This window comes from Mustela nigripes, chromosome X, assembly GCF_022355385.1.
Source record: "Mustela nigripes isolate SB6536 chromosome X, MUSNIG.SB6536, whole genome shotgun sequence".
Taxonomy (NCBI): Eukaryota; Metazoa; Chordata; class Mammalia; order Carnivora; family Mustelidae; genus Mustela; species Mustela nigripes.
The window spans coordinates 42220248-42238273 of NC_081575.1; the positions used below are offsets into that span (position 1 = coordinate 42220248).

At 40.3% G+C, this 18026-nt stretch overlaps 2 protein-coding genes across 2 annotated transcripts in view; one reads left to right on the forward strand and one right to left on the reverse strand.

The window, feature by feature from the left end:
• Nucleotides 1-18026, reverse strand: part of IL1RAPL2 (interleukin 1 receptor accessory protein like 2) — a 610158-nt gene that overhangs the window by 579786 nt on the left and 12346 nt on the right. The gene's annotated exons all lie outside the window — the stretch shown is intronic.
• Nucleotides 12716-13783, forward strand: TEX13B (testis expressed 13B). The gene is given in 3 exon segments (XM_059385898.1): nt 12716-13174; nt 13281-13515; nt 13518-13783. Coding segments are annotated over 3 exon segments (960 nt in total).

Genomic DNA, 18026 nt, shown 5'->3' on the forward strand with positions numbered 1-18026 from the left:
GCTGAGTGAAATAAGTCAAGCAGAGAGTGAATTTTCATATGGTTTCACTTATTTGTGGAGCATAACAAATGGCATAGAAGACATGGGGAGATAGAGAAGAGAATGGTGTTGGGGGAAATTGGAAGGGGCGGTGAGCCATGAGAGACTATGGACTCTGAAAAACAATCTGAGGGTTTTGAAGGGGCAGGGGGGTGGGAGGTTGGGGGAGCCAGGTGATGAGTATTGAGGAGGGCACGTATTGCATGGAGCACTGGGTTTGGTGCAAAAACAATGAATTCTGTTACGCTGAAAAGAAATTTAAAAAAAAAAAAAAAGAAATGAAATGAGCAGAGGACATGACCAGACTTTTCTGCAAAGAAGACATTCAAATGGCCAACAGACACATGAAAAAGTGCTCCACATCACTCGGCATCAGGGAAATACAAATCAAAACCACAATGGGATGCCACCTCCCACCAGTCAGAAAGGCTACAATGAACAAGTCAGGAAATGACAGATGCTGGTGAGGATGCAGAGAAAGGGGGACCCTCCTACACTGTTGGTGGGAATGCAAGCTGCTGCAACCATTCTGGAAAACAGCATGAGGTTCCTCAAAAGGTTTAAATTAGAGCCACCTTACGACCCAGCAATTGCACTACTGGGTATTTACCCTAAAGATACAAACGTAGTGATCCGAAGGGGCACGTGCACCGGAATGTTTATAGCAGCAATGTCCACAAAATACAAACTATGGAAAGAACCTGTATGTCCATCAAAGGCCCAATGGATAAAGAAGAAGTGGTGTGTATATATAATGGAATACTATGTAGCCATCAAAAGAAATGAAATCTTGCCATTTGTGACGACAGGGATGGAACTAGAGGGTATTATGCTTAGCAAAATAAGTCAATCAGAGAAAAACAACTGTCATATGATCTCCCTGATATGAGGAAGTAGAGAAGAATATGGGGGGTTGGGGGATAGGAAAAGGGTAAATGAAACAAGATGGGATCGGGAGGGAGACAAACCATAAGATACTCTCAGTGTCACAAAACAAACTGAGAGTGGTGGGGGGGGAGGGGGATAGGGAGAGGGGGGTGGGGTTATGGACATTGGGGAGGGTATGTGATATGGTGAGTGCTTTGAAGTGTGTAAAGCTGGCGATTCACAGACCCGTACCCCTGGGGCTAATAATTCATTATATGTTTATTTAAAAAATTAAAAATTAAACAAAAACAACAAAAAAAACCCTACTTACTTAAAATAAAATTTTATTACTGAAATGTCATACACCTTGATTTCAAAACAAACTTTTATTTGGGGGTTGAGCATTTAAGTCAGGTACCTAATCAAGAAAAAAATTATATATATGAGATAATGCATTCATAGATAATTGAGAATTACAGATCTTTCCGGTGATAAGTTTAAGTAACTATTCACAAGGAAAGTAATTGCAATCTGCCACCTAAGGGAATAAGTAGCTAGTTTAAAATCTGTCTGCCAATAACTGACTGAAATGTGGTAAAGGTAAGGGAATAATCAGAGTAAACTCAAAACATTCCCTGCCATCACCATCATCCCCAACATTTTATGAGTGACCCCTGCTTTATTATTTGGTTGAAGAAAATTTTAAAAGAATCAATCAGCTTCACATCATACCATAACCAAAATGCTCTTCAGAAACCTTTGGAGAACCCTGTCATTTCTGTTAAAAACAAAAACAAAACTCTCCTCTAGAAAACTTCCTCAACCAATTTCACTAACTCTAATAACTATTTCTTATTTCTTCAGTGCTTTTTATTTAGAGCACACTATTTAAATCTAGCAATATGTTATTTTGTAATTATTCCTATAGTATTCACAAAAGTTTTGCTTTATTGCCTGAGTTACATTTCAAATTCTTCAAAAGCACACTTTTCTTACATATAGTTATCTCCCTCCCCATACAGTAGATGCCAGAGTATTACTCTTGTCTTTGTGCTGTAATTATTTATTAAATGTCTTAGCAACTAAGCTGTCATACCCTATGACACCAAGATCTACTTTCTGAATCCTGACTACTTACTATAGCTGTCCTACCAAAGATTTTGAATGACTTGTCAACAATCAAAATTTCTGCATGCTGCTCTAACACCACTCTATGACCCACTATCATTTGGCTTCTGCCCTAACATTCTATTGAATTTCTATCACAATTCTCACTAAGGATATCTTATTAGCCAAATCTAATGAACTCTTGTTCACCCTCATCCTATCTGACCTCTGTACATTATTTGACGCTTGAAAAATTTCCTCCAACTTTCTGAATCTCTTCTTACTTCTAAGATATCTCTCTTATGATTGTCTACATCTCTGATCATTCCTTACTACTATATTACTGTCTTATCATCCTCAACTTATTTCCAAAAAAGTTTCCCATCTTCCCCCAGGCCTCATGATTACTTCCTCTGTTTTATTTGTTTGTATTCTTCTCTCCCTCTAGCATTCATCTTCAGCACTAAGTGTTCTAGCACTAAATTTCAACCACAAACCAAGTGCTAAAGACATCCAAGCTCATAATATTTTTCTCCAGTTCTGTCCTCTCTCCTAAGATCTAGCCAAGTATATCCATATGATTGTCATGAAGACACTTACCAGTCCCAAACTAAAGTTATTATCTCTTCCCTATAGTCTGTCTTTCTTCCTATAATATCTATTATGATGAGAGGCATCACTAATCACACCACCTAGTTTCTCAAATCAGATGTCTCAAAATCATCCTCCTTTCCACTTCCCCTATTTATTCCTTGTGTACAATTGTTTAACAAGTTGTGCTAATTCTGTTTCAAAATTCTTTCCTTATCTGATATCTCAACTACATCCTACCACAGTTCAAGCTGTTATCATGTTTTGCCTGCACAATTAAAGTAAAATCTTAACAGGATTCCCTGTCTTCATTTTCTCTCTTCTCCAAAAGAAATTACTTACTAGCGGGAGAAGAGAAAATGGGGACAGAGGAGAAGGACCCTAGGCTTGTATTGTCCCATGAACACATTAGATAATTATCAAATCATTCTAAATACCCCAGAAATCAACTGGAAGTTTTATAAAACAAAATCCACAACTAAAAAGAGAGAAAAAGCCACATGAAAGAAGGTAGGAAGTACAAACGTGTTTTAAAGGAGAAGTGGATTGCTGATGCTGTGGAGGAGAGGGAGCTGTGCTCATAGAGAAGGGTAAGAGAATAGAGCACACATGGGAACACACAAGAAAAACATTTCCCTAAAGTCATTGCCTGGGAAAACAAGAAGGGCTGATTTTCATGAGCTTTTACAACCACCGAGGCTTAAAGTCTGGAGTTTTAAAGGTCAGTGGGGTTGGCTGGGATAGAGTTGAGAGGGTACTGCATTGTTCCTGGACAGATGGAAAGCAAATAACTAGGAGGTGGGCAGTGTGGAAACAGCAATCTGAAAAATGCTTGGGACACATAGCAGGAAGATATTTGCTCTTCTTGGGACACATCCTTGAGAGGCAGCATTCATGGAAATGCCCCTCTGGAATTTCCACGAATAGCTGATACCATTTCCTCCCCAGCCACTCTGCATAAACACAGAGCCACCTGAGGAATGCAGCACAGCACCAACACCAGTTACCTAACATGCTTATACCATGCCCCACATCTTATACTCTGGTGGATCTGTTCTTCTCAGTCAAGCTTCTCTAAGTCCCAGTGCAACAGGCCTCTTCCCCAGAAACCAACAGAAACCCCAGCCCACACCATATCTCCAGACCAGAGAGTTCTGCAGGGCTTCAGTTCTAGTAAAAGTAGTGTCAGGTCTCATTTAACAAACAGACCAGAGTACACCTAGTTTAAACTCACCACATTCTGGCCAAGGACCAAACATTGGCAACTGCAGGCAAGAAGAGCCTCTGTAGATGTCTAGTCTGAAGGAAAGAGCAGCCAGAACACAACAGCAGAGCACATGCAGTACACATGGGAAACAAACCTGATGTGCCAGACTCTGGACATTACATGAGTTCTTCTTCATAAAGCCATTACTCTCAGGAGCAGGAAACATAACTGGCTTTTCTAACACAGAGAAGAAAGCAGAGTCTTAGACAAAATGCCATGACAGAGGAATTCATCCCAAATTAAAGAACAAGATAAGGCCACGGAAGAGATCTAAGTGAAACAGATAAAAGTAATAAGACTGATGTAGAATTTAAAGCAACAATTATATGGATATTTGCTGGACTTGAGAAAAGAATAGAAGGCATCAGGGAGACCATTACCACAGAGATAAAAGAGTTAAAAAATCAGTCAGAGGTGGCGATTCAATCACTGAGATTGGAAATAGGCATGATGCAATGAACAGTAGAATGGAAGAAGCAGAGGAACAAACCAGTGATATAGAAAACAAAATAATGGAAAATAAGAAAGCTGAACAAAAGAGAAAAAGAAGAATTATGGAAAATGAGAATAGACTTAGGGAAATCAGTGACTCTCTCAAACATAATAACATTCATATTATAGGAGTCCAAGAAGAAGAGAGGGAAAAGGGGGCAGAAACTTTGAGGAAATAATAGCTGAAAATTTCCCTAGCCCCGGGAAAGTAAACAGACAACCATACTCAAGAGCACAGAGAATTCCCATCAAAATCAATGAAAGCAGGCCAACACCAAGACATATTGGGATTAAATTTATAAAATATCATGATCAAGAAAAATTCTTAAAAGCAGCAAGACAAAACAAATCCTTAACTTACAAGAGAACAACCATAAAACTAGCTGGAGATATCTCACAGAAACATTGCAAACAAGAAGAAAGTAGCATGATATATTCAAATTGCTGAATGAGAAAAATCTGTAGCAAAGAGTACACTATCCAGTAAGGCTATCATTCAGACTAGAAGGAGAGATAGTTTCCCCGACAAACAAAAACTAAAGGGGTTTGTGAACACTAAACCACCCCTCTGCAATAAATACCAAAGGAGTCTCTTTGAGTGGAAAGGTAAGACCAAAAATGATGAAGAAAAGAAAGGAACAGAGAAAATCTCCAGAAACAATAACAAAACAAGTAATAAAATAGCACTAACTACATACCTATCAATAACTACTTTGAATATAAATGGATTAAAAGCTACAGTCAAAAGACATAGGGTGTCAGAATGGATTAAAAAACAAAATCCATCTATAAGCTGCCTAAATAAGACTCATTTTATACCTAAAGATACAAGGAGAAACAGTTATCAAATGGACATCAAAAGAAAGCCAGAGGGGCAAAACTTACATTGTACAAACTAGACTTTAAAACAAACACTTTACCAAGAGATGAAGAGGGGCACTGTATCATAATAAAGAGGACAACCCAACAAGAAGATCTAATAATTGTAAATAGTTATCCACCCAACATGGGAGGACCCAAATATATAAAACAACTAATAACAAACAAAAAAGAAACTAATTGCTAATAACACAATAATAGTAGGTGCCTAAGAGACTTTAACACCCCGCTTACATCAGTGGACTGATCATCTAAACAGAAAACGAAGAAGGAAACAATGGCTTTGAATGACACACTAGACCAGATGAACTAACAGATACATTCAGAATATTTCATCCTGAATACATACTCAAGTGCACATGGGACTTTATGCAGAATAGATCAAATATTAGGTCACAATCAAGCCTCAACAAATATCAAAAGACAGAGATCCTACCATGCATATCTTCTGATCACAACACAATGAAATTTGAAGTCAACCACAAGAAAAAAATTGGAAAGACCAAAAATAAATGGAGGCAAAATGACATGCTACTAAACAATGAATGTGTCAGGGTGTCTGGGTGGCTCATTTGGTTAAGTGTCCAACTCTTGGTTTCAGCTCAGGTCATGATCTCATGATTGTGGGCTTGGGCTCCAGGCTGGGCTCTGTGCTCAGCGCAGAGTCTGCTTCTGGTTCTTCCTCCCTCTCCCTTCCCCTCTCACTCACACACACACTCTCTCTCAAATAAATAAATAATAACTAATGGGTCAACCAGGAAATTGAAGACATTTTTTAAAAGATACATGGAAAGAAATGAAAATGAAAACACAACAGTCCAAAAAATATGGGATGCAGTAAAAGCATCCCTAAGAAGGACATTTATATCAACAGAGACCTACTTCAAGGAGAAAAAAAAATCTCAAATATACACCCTAACATTAAAGAGCAAGAAAAATTATAAATGAAGTCTAAAGCCAGCAAAAGGAAGGAAATAATAATGATTATAATATATAATAATTATAATAAAGTAATATATTTTTAAAATATATATGTTAAGTAAAATAAGTCAAACAGAGAAAAACAATTATCTTATGGTTTCCCTCATATGTAGAAAATGAGGAATAGCATGGAAGACCAAAAGGGAAGGGAGAGAAAACTGAATGGGAAGAAATCAGAGAAGGAGAGAAACCATGGGAGACCCTGGACTCCTGGAACCAAACTGAGGGTTACAGTAGGAAGGTGGGTGGGGATGGGCTACCCAGGTGATGGGTATTAAGGAAAGTACATATAGTGATGAGCAGTGGGTCTTATATGTAACTATGTTGAACACTATATCAACAACTAATGATGTACTAGAAGTTGGTTAATTGAATATAATATAAATGAATAATAGCTACATAATAATGTATAATTAAAATAAAAATATAATAAAACAGATGTAAATGATATAAAAACTAAAAAAAAAATAGAATAGATCAATGAAACCAGAAGCTGGTCCTTTGGAAAAATAATCAATGAAATTGATAAACCTCTTGCCAGATTTATACAAAAGAAAAAAGACCCAAACAAATAAAATCACAAATGAAAGAGAAGAAATAATAACTGACACCACAGAAATACAACTATAAGAGAATATTATGAAAAACTATATGCCAACAAATTGTGAACAGCCTGGAAAAAATGGATTAATTCCTAGAAACATATAAACCACCAATACTGAAACAGGGAGAAATAGAAAACTTAGACTGACAAATAGCAACAAAATTGAATCAGTCATCAAAAATCTCCAAAGAAATTAAAGTCCAGGGCCAGGCGGCTTCACAGCATAATTCTACCAAACATTGCAAGAAGAGTTAACACCTAAACTTTTCAAATTATTTCAAAAAATAGAAAAGGAAGAAAAACATATAAATTCATTATATGAGGCCAGCATTGCCCCAATACCTAAACCAGATAAAGACTCCCTAAAAAAGAGAACTACAGGCCAATATCTCTGATGAACATGGATGCAAAAATTCTTTTTTTAAGGTATTTTATTTTTTAAAAATATTTATTTTTTTGACAGAGAGAGAGAGAGAGAGATCACAAGTAGGCAGAGAGACGGGCAGAGAGAGAGGGGAAGCAGGCTCCCCACTGAGCAGAGAGCCTGATGTGGGACTCAATCCCAGGACCCTGAGATCATGACCTGAGCCAAAGGCAGAGGCTTAATCTACTGAGCCACCCAGGTGTCCCTGGATGCAAAAATTCTTAATGAAATACTAGCAAAACAAATCCAAAGTACATTAAAAGAAGCATTCACCACAACCAAGTAGGATCTGTTCTTGGGCAGCAAGGGTGGTTCAGATTTGCAAATCAATCTGATAATACCACAAGAATAAAAGAAAGGATAAGAACCATATGATCCTCTCAATGGATGCAGAAAAAGCATTTGACAAACTACAACATCATTCTTCATTAAAAACCCTCAATTGGAAGGGGAGGTGAACCATGAGAGACTATGGACTCTGAAAAACAATCTAAGGGGTTTGAAGGGGCAGGGGAGGTTGGGGTACCACGTGGTGGGTATTATAGAGGGCACGGATTGCATGGAGCACTGGGTGTGGTGCAAAAATAATGAATAATGTTATGCTGAAAATAAAAACTAAATTTAAAAAAAAACCCTCAACAAAGTAGGTTTACAGGAAACAACCCTCAACAAAATAAAGGCTATACATGAAAAAGCCACAGTTAATATCCTCAATGGGGAAAAAACTGAGAGTTTTCCCCTAAAGTAAGGCTCAAGACAGGGATGCCCACTCTCACCACCGTTATTTAACATAGTTCTGCAAGTTCTAGTCACGGTAGTCAGACAACAAAAACAACAAAAATAAAATAAAATAAAATGCATCCAAATCAGCAAGAAAGAAGTCAAACTTTCACCATTTGCAGATGATGTGATACTCTATATGAAAACCTGAAAGACTCCACCAAAAAATTTTTAAAACTGATGCAATTCAGTAAAGTTGCAGGATACAAAATCAACATACAGAAATCTGTTGCACCTCTATAGACCAATAATGAAACAGGAGAAAGAGAAATTAAGGAATCAATCCCATTTATAATTACACCAAAAACCACAAGATACCTAAGAATAAACTTAAAGAGATGAAAGACTGGTACTCAAAAAACTATGAAATGCTGATGAAAGAAATTAAAGACGACACAAAGAAACTGAAAGACATTGCATGTTCATGGATTGGAGAACAAACATTGTTAAAAAGTCTACACTACTCAAAGCAATGAACAATCCTTACCAATCCTTATCAAAATACCATCAGCATTTTTCACAGAGCTAGAACAATCCTTAAATGTGTATGGAACCACAGAAACCCTGAACTACTAAAGTGACCTTGAAAAAGAGAAGCAAAGCTAGAGGCATTGCAATCCCAGATTACAAATTATGTTACAAAGCTGATTGGTGGAAACAGTTTGGTACTGGCACAAAATAGACACATAGATCAATAGAACAGAATAGAAAACCCAGAAATGAACCCACAATTCTATGGTCAATTAATCTTCAACAAAGCAGTATAGAAGATTCAATTAGAAAAAGTCTCCTCCAAAAATGAGATGTTAGGAAAACCGGAGAGGAACATGCAAAAGAATGAAACTGGACCACTTTCTTACACACAAAAATAAATTCAAAAAGGATTAAAAACCAAATGTGAAACAGGAAACCATTAAAATCCTAGAGTAGAACACAAGCAGTAGCCACTTTGGTATTGACCATAGCAATTTCTTTCTATGCATGTCTCCAGAGACAAGGGAAACAAAAAGCAAAAATCGAATTATTGAGGCTGCATCAAAATAAAAAGCTTTCACACATCAAAGGAAACAATCAACAAAACTAAAACACAGTGTCTGGAATAGGAGAAGATATTTTCAAATGATGTATCTGAGAAAGAGTTAGTATACAAAATCTATAAAAAAAAAACTTAACAAACTCAAAATCAAAAAAATGAATAATCCAATTTTTAAAATGAGCAGCTGACATCACTGATCATCAGGGATATGCAAGTCAAAACTACAATGAGATACCATCTCACACCTATCAGAATGGCTGAAATCAACAATATACGAAACAACAGGTGCTGGGAAGGATGTGGAGAAAAAGGAACACTCCAGCACTACTGGTTGTAATGCAAACCAGTGCAGCCACTCTGGAAAGTAGTATGGAAGATTTTCCTCGATTTAAATTTAAAACTACTTAAATTTAGAACTACTTTAATTTAAAAATAGAACTATCCTATGATCCAGCAATTGTACTACTAGGTATCTACCCAAAGAATTCAAAAATACTAATTCAAAGTGATACAGGCACCCCAATGCTTATAGCAGTATTATCTACAGCAGCCAAATTATGGAAATGGACCAAATGTCCACAGACTGACAAAAGAATAATGTGATACATATATACATACACACACACACACACACACACACATAAACACACATGCAATGGAATATTACTCAGCCATACAAAAGAATGAAATCTTGCCATTGGCTGTAACAACATGGATAGAGCTAGAAAGTATGCTAAGCAAAGTTAAGTCAGTCAGAGAAAGACAAATACTATGTAATTTCTCTCATACGTGGAATTTAAAAAACAAAACAAACGATCATAGGGGAAAAAAGAGAGAGAGACAAACCAATAAATGGACTCTTACCTATAGAGAACAAACTGATGGTTACCAGAGTGGAGCTAGATGGGGAACAGGTGAAATAGATGATGGAGATTAAGAAGTGCACTTGTGATGGGCACTGGGTGATGTACGGGAGTGCTGAATCCCTATATTGTACACGTGAAACTAATATTACACTGTATGCTCACTAACTGGAATTTAAATTAAAACTTAAAAGAATGGCTTTAATCTTCTAAACGTATTTCTAAGCAGAAGTGGAAAAATGGTAGCATATAGTTACAAGTGATCACAAACTGGTCCATATTTACAGTGTTATGGAAGGAATAGAAAAGGGTGAAAAATATTCTGAGGACAGAAGCATAGAAGGCCAAGGAGTAAGCAAGTCAGCTGCTATAAAACCATCAGTGAGAGTGGAGAGTGGTAAGAAGAGAAATGTCCTCAGCACCCTGTCCTTCTTGCTCTGTATCTTCTCCCTGGATTATTTCAACCACTACTTGGACCCCAGCATCCACTTTTCAATACTATATCTCCAGTCCGGATGTCTTCCCTAAGTACTAGACTTATATATCTAACTGCCTGTGGGGTATCTCTACTAGGATGCCCCCTAGGTATCTCAATATCAGTTTGTGTACAGGTGTACTCCCTCCCAAACAGCTTCTCTTTCATTCTCCATCTAAGTCTACAGCATCGCTGTTTAGTTCCTTCAGTGTATCAGAAATCTGGAAATTACCCTACTCATTTTCTCATCCTTCTCCCTGACATTCCTATGAATTCTATCAACCAAAGAGTTCTCTACATTCTTCTCTCCATTCTAACATCCACTGCCTTTGTTTACATATTGAATTACTGTGACATCCCCCTAATGGGTCTCTTTGACTCCACTATCTCCCTATATTTCCTTGCCATTCCAATTTCTACATCATCTCCTGAATGATCTTTCTACAGAAGTCACTGCTGAACAAGCCAAAACAAAAACCCCTTTCCATTTAAGACTAATAATTAAAAATACACAAACTGAAAAAAAAAATAATAACAGTTTAAAACGAGACCTAAGGGATGCCTGGGTGGCTCAGTTGGTTAAGCGGCTGCCTTCCGCTCAGGTCATGATCCCAGCATCCTGGGATCTTATCCCACAAGGGGCTCTCTGCTCGGCGGGGAGCCTGCTTCTCCCTCTGTCTTTGCCTGCCGATCTGTCTGCCTATGCTCGCTCTCTCTCTCTCTCTCTCTGACCAATAAATAAATAAAATCTTTAAAATAAATAAATAAATAAAACGAGACCTAAAACAGTGGGAGTTAAACCTCTGGGATTTAACCACCTTCTTAAGTAATGTTTTGATGCCTGATACATTTTTTTCTCTATCTGACACAACCTTCAAGAAGAAATGCTATCTATTTCAATGTAGTTCGTAGAACAAAACATAATTTCTATACAATAAATAATGATTTTCTCATTTTTCAAATGGAAAAATAAACTAAAACCCAAAATGAGTGTATCTCTGCATGGCCAGTCTCTTCAGTGTATAAATGACGGCACAGAAAAGAGAATAAAGAGAGTTAAATTAGAAAGGTAAACTAAAGTAAGATTCTAGTATTGGACCAAGGAGTGTGTCACAGGAAGTCATCAAATATTTTTAAGCTTGAAAATATCATAATCATAGGAAAGATTAGGAGTTAGAAAGATATTAAAATTAGGGAGATTATTTAGAAGCCAATGCAGGCATTCTCTAAATGGAAATGGATGTCAAAAGATGTTTCTAAGGTAGTAGCAAGAAGACTCGGATGCCAATCTGCTAATGTGATTTAAGGCAAGTGGTGTTGACAGTTTTGAGGTTTCTATCCTGAACACAGGAATATAGGAGGAGAATCATCTCTAGTAGGAAAGGGTGAATATTTGGATTTTCGGTATCTTTGGGATATGCAGGAAATATGAGTCTAGACCAGAAGTTGGTCTAAATCCTGCCAGCTGCCTATTTTTATAAAGTTTTACTGGAATATAGCCACACTTATTTCTTCAAGTACTTTTTATAACTGCTTTTATGCTGCAAGTAGTTAGGACAGAGTTCTTTTGCCTCCAAAGTCTCAAATGATTACCACCTGGCCCTTTACATAAAAAAAAATTTTCTGACCTTCATATTCTAGTTCAGGAGCGTCTGGATTAGGAGATGCAGAATCTTGGGGGTGGGGGGTTGCTTTTTCCTGTTCTTGAATATTCCACCTCTGGGAGGGGCGGGGCCCCTGAAGTGGAATAAACCATTATGGTGGGGTGGAGAGTGGGGGGTTAAAGTTTTTGCACTTGATTATATTTCGTACTTGATTATATATTTCTGACCACTACTGTTGTTTCCCGCCTTTGATGACTTTCAACAATGTGGCAGGTTCTCTTATGTCCTGAAGTTTGAGAGGGACTTTCCTCATGCTTTCCTTCCCACCCCCACTGTCTCTGGAAGTTGGAACAGTCCCAGGGTAAAGCCTGGAGGGTTGGCCCCAAGACTTCCTTTCCTCCGAGCCCCTAGAGGAAGAGAGGTGCGCTTTCTTTTTTTGGTAAGTTAGTCAAGCGTCATAGGTCCACACCTCCACTAACACCAGCTAGGGAAGTGAGGCCTGGTGAGAAGTGTACTATGGCGGGAAGGCCGGTCGGGGTAAGGTGGGGTGTCTTTATGAGGGTCCGAGGAGGGTGAGGTGGGGCGGGGCAGGGCAGGGAGATAAGATGGGAAGAGACTGAGGGGGGAGGGGCAAAAGGGGACGGGAAAGAGCAACTAGTTGATTCATCCCACAGAACCAGCCAACCCTCTAACGCCCTCGGCCATCATGGCCTTGAAACCTGACGATGCCAGCAGTGGGTTCCAGCACAACAATGTTGTGGCCTTCATCAATGAGAAGATGGGCGGGCACACAAAAGGCCCTGAGTTCTACCTCGAGAATATAGCCCTGTCCTGGGAGGCGGTGGAGAACAAGCTCAGGGACATCCTAGACGACAACGCGGTGCCCAGTGAGGCCAAAGATGCCTGTGCCTGGAGCAGCCTGGCCCTAGGTATGCGCTTTGCCTGCAGGCAGAGCCAGTTACATGGGTGCAGGGTGCACTGGCTGCAGAACTTCACCAAACTGCACAAGTCCGCTGCACAGGCCCTGGCCTCAGACCTAAAGGAGCACACAGCGCAGCAGGAGATGGAGCGCAGGGAGGCAGCCTTCAGGCTGCGGCAGACACAAGCAAACCTGGCAGAGATGCAAAAGGAAAGGGACCTCCTGAGGTGGAAGCTCCTCCGGGCTGTAAGATTACCTCTATTGGTCCCTGCCCCATCTCCTGGCCCCATTTCCCTGCCCCACCCTCTCGCTGCCCCCAGAATAGGTCTTAATCCTGCCTACTTTTCTCCAGGAGCTGGAGTCTCCACGGAAGCAGGAGTGGGTCCAGGTCGCAGAGGAATCAGATCTGGCCACTGCCAGTGGGGCTGAAACAGAAAGAGCACACAAGGAGGAAGAGGAGGCAGGAGCTGCTGCTGCTTCTGCTACAGTTGCTGGCACCACAGGAAGAGGAAGAAGAAGACAAAAGGATGTGGAAGGAACAGAGGCCACCAAGAAGCTGGGCAGAGGCTTTGTGCAACCTCCTGGAGCTGAGGAGCAGAAAAATTACACCTCTGGTGGGCAGAGGGAGGGAGATCTCAGGTCAGTGGAAACAACCATGTTTTATTTCCCTGGAACCCTCCAGCCTGCATCCAGAGTCTCACCCTCACCCCTTCCTGTCCAGCTCCCTGCTTCATTCACATACTCCTACTCATGCCCCTCATCCCCCTTCCCACCTGCGCCCACACCATCCCCACCAGCAGCAACATGCACAGCAAGAGCTCCATCTCAGACATCTCCCAACAGGAAGCCCTCTGACGTTAGCTTGTGTTCTGATGTGGGGTCCCAGGGAACAGACCCTCAAGAATCCCAAAGAGACAGGAGAGACTCCGAACCCCATCAGCAGAGAAGACCTCCCATATTTCGAAGGCCTGGGGATTGGGACTGCCCTTGGTGTAAAGCTGTGAATTTTTCAAGGAGGGAAATTTGCTTCCGCTGTGGGAGGGGAATCTGGCTGCAAAGCCCTCAGTAAATTCAGAAATGTGAAGTAGAACAGAAAATCCCAATGGGAAATCAATTTTCAGAGGGAAGGGGAGAAGTAGGGGAGGGTTTGGGAAGAGTGGGGGTGTAGGGAGGGTGGGCAAATGGGGCAAGGTGGTTGTGAGGGAGGTGGAAAAGTGGGCTGGGAGGTGGGGTATGGGGTGGTGTCTGGGGAGGGTGAAGATGGGGTAGCTATTGGGATAAAACATAGAGGAAGTCTTATTTTGATGAACTTTTTTGTGTTCCAGAGCTTTAGCATTCCACACCCCAGAAGCACCATAGCTTCTTAGTATATGTCTCCCTCCCCAACCCTAGTATCTGGTGGGTCTGAGTAGCCATGTATATGACAACATACCCTATCCCCACCTAGGCTATATATGATTGGAGCAGGAGGGGACACCTGACCTATCCTGAGCCAAACAGGTCTCACATTAGAGAATCTGAACCGAGAGGCAGATTCCATAGTCAGGATGGTGTTGGGTAAGGAAACAGTGGGTTATTTGGAGTTGGGGCCAAGGCCTGGTCCTGGTTGTCAGGGAGCAGAACTGTGTGCTTTATAGAAGCCAAGTATCTTTTAGAGGATGCCAGAATGTGGTCCCAGGCAGCAGACAAGCACAGAGAAGCAGGATAGGAGTTGATCCTGCAACCTCAGAGATGGAAGATCTGTGGCATGACCACTTTTCCACTTCTACAATTGTGCTACATGAAAATACACTCTACACAAATCCCCTTTTCTTTAAGCTAACTTGAGCAGGTTCCTGTTCTGGGCATCCAGGTTATTTCCAAGTCAGAAATTGGCACTAGAAGAATAGTTGCAAACCACAAACAGTCAAAATGTTGGAAGTAGCTGGGAAGGAGTATCATAGGGTTATGGGTAGTGAGGATTCCTGTATCCCAAGAGTATTCAGGAATGAACTGGACAGGAAGCTTGCTCATGTTCTGATCAAGTTATAGTGTGAGACATGATCCAAACAGGCCTGTAGTTAACCCTGGGCTTACAACACAGCAGAGATTTGCCACCCCTAAGAAAATCCTTTAGGTCTGCAAACGGGACACCAGCACCAGTTGCGGACAAGGACTGCTATGACTGTCTAGATCCACAATAGAACACTCCCCAATCTCAGTGGCAGAACTGGAAACTCCTGCCACTGCCAAAGAGGTGAGTCAGCAACTGCTAGTGCCCAGAGGGTTTACTGGTTTAGACCACGGACCAAAGTGTGGTGCCATCCTGAGGGATTCTCTGTCCCAACCCACCACCAGAATAATAGCAGGAAGGGCAATCTGGCTACAAAGGCCTTAGTGAATTCAGAAATGTAAAGTAGAACATATCCCAGTGGAAATCAATTTCCAGAGGGGGAGTATACCCAGAAAGGGGGATGGGGAGGATTGTCGGTCTCCCCTCTTATGACTATAAGCTGTATTGAGTATGGCTAAGTGTTATTGAGTATAATAAATGTATGGTTTAGCTCACTGGTGGAAGGATGGTGAGGTGTCACACCTGGACCAGACCAAGAAAACTGGAGGAGCCTTGGACATTACTTGGGGACTGTGGACCTAGAAACAGAAACTGTCATGGGCTCGGGATATCTCTGCAGCATCTGGACATGACTTTAAGGCATCTCATTTGGGAACAGATACAGATAATCATTTTCAATTTTGGGGCCAGACCCCTAGATAGTTATCAAAGGGCCTGTACTTGTCAGAAATATTCTTGGACTTGTTTAAATTCTTCTACAGCAGGTTTTCACAACCTCAGTACTCTTGATGCTTTGGGCTAGATACGTGTTTCAGGGGACTGTCCTGTGCATTTAGGATGTTTGGCCAAATCCCTAGCCTCTACACATTAGATGGCAGTAGCACCTACACTTCCATTTGGACAACTGAACATGTCTCCTGATACTATAACATGTCCACTGGAGGGCAAAATCACCCCTGGTTGGGAACAAAATCCTTAGGGGTAGTCAGAACAGGGGGAAGAGAGCACATGCTCAGCAGTGCCCAGGGCTTCAGGGGAGGCCCTAAGGAGGAGAAAAAGTGATTTTTGAGCAGATATGGGTAGGGGAGGGGCAGAAACCAAACTGCAAGAACCAGGGACTAAGTGGGAAGCAAAGCACAGTCCTGAGAGAGGTTCTTGGACTTCTGATGGTGAAGAAAAGAAGTCAGGTAGGATACAGGACTGAGAGATAAAAACGTTCTTTTGAATATGGGAGAAAGCTGAGGAGAAAGCTGAGGAAAACTTCAAACTTCAAAGTACAGGAAATTTGTAAAAGAAGGGAATAGACCCTGTGTACTGTTTTGGTGGCACATCCAATGTACTGTTCAATAAAAAAATATGTTTGTAAGAAACAAAACCCCCAAAGTTCTCCAAGTGTACATATGTATATGTATATTATAGATTTAATGTGTGCATTATGTTATAGATTGGTGTTTGAAAAAGCATAGGAAAGTCTGGAAAAACTTGTTTTTTTCTATTCAAAAAATGGAATAATATGGGGCATTAGGATGAAGGGCTTCTACTTTATGTATTTCTATGTTGTGAAAATAAATGTTCATAGATACAAAAAAAAATTAAAGGATGTGAATTTGTTGACTTGAATGGGTTTGGAAAAGCCACCTCTTCCTTTGGGAAAGGAGAAGAGGAAAGCAGACACAGATCTATGTGGCAAAAAGATGGGAAATGAAGAGGGTTCCCTCATGTGTCCTTTAGACAAGACACCTAAGAATGAGGACAGAAGGTCTGGGTGGGTGGGTGAGGGGGCTTCTGGGCAATGGCATATTTAGAAATATGGCATATTTAGGAGGAGGTGGGGAGTTGGAGGGAGGAAAGGATCATCAAGCTGCACAGAGTATCCAATTAGGATAGGACCCAACTGAAAGAAAACCAAAAGGGAGGGCAATTGGGGAGCCTAGCAAGGTCACTGGAAAGGAAGGTAAGTAGTTCTAGGAGGAGTACCAGACATAAATCTCTGGTGTTGTAACTTGTTTTCATAATTTATTTTTCTCAAGAAGAGACTCGGTCAGTTTGTTTGGATTTAGGATTTATGTTTGGTAAGATTTAGGAAAAAGGCTGATATTTTCATAATTTCATGCATTATAGCCATTTTTAAGTTTTTTCTCTATATGTCCAAAGGAAAGAATTTGATAAATTAGAATTAATTCTATTTTTATCACTAAATATCCTCAACAAACCTAACAGAGGTGATCTGACTCAGCCTTTGAGCCTTCAGGCTAGCATGCTTAGTGACATGGGTAGCTAAAGAATAAGACAGCTTTAAAAATGATGGTTCTGGAAGAAAGACTCAACTCGAATGGACAAGGGAAGGGGATGAAAATTTCACAGGGGCCAATGTCTTGCTCAAAAGCAGTGATTTTTACCTCTGTAAAAACGATAATGATGCTCTCTGGGCTTGCATTTGAGGTAATGGCAGGCAAAGTAGTGAAAGGGAATGACCAGGGAAGTTACTTCTGACTTCCCTCTCTCTACTCTTTCTAATGACCTATCCACACTCTGGGAAGTCAAACATGGCTACACATTTCTCTAAAACAATGGAAAGTAAAAGTAACTCAAACCATAATTAAATTTTAAAACAATGCTTTTTTAATCTTTGCTTTATTATCATGCAGGATCAAAGTAAAAGGTTTGCCAGAATGTTTATACAAAGACCCTACCTAATAGGAAACTTCCCTAAATGCCTTAAAAATCAGAATTTCCTATGACTTTGCAGCTTGTTGTAAATGGTGGTGTTTCCAGCATCATTCTTTGTACTGTCATAATAACTGCCTTCCTGATTATCTATTTCTGTTTCTATTGGCAAACTTAACATATCAGGGGAACAGTTCATGTAACCAAATTATAAATCTTCAGACCCTAGTGATCAGAGATTTACAGCCAGTGAGTCAGCAAGCAACACGTGTGGAAAGCCCGCTTGCTCTGCTCTATGTGTGTGTGAAGCATGGGAGAGGGTAGTCTATGGGTTTATGGGTCTTTAGACACAGTTAAAAAAGCAGAAGGAGGGCTATA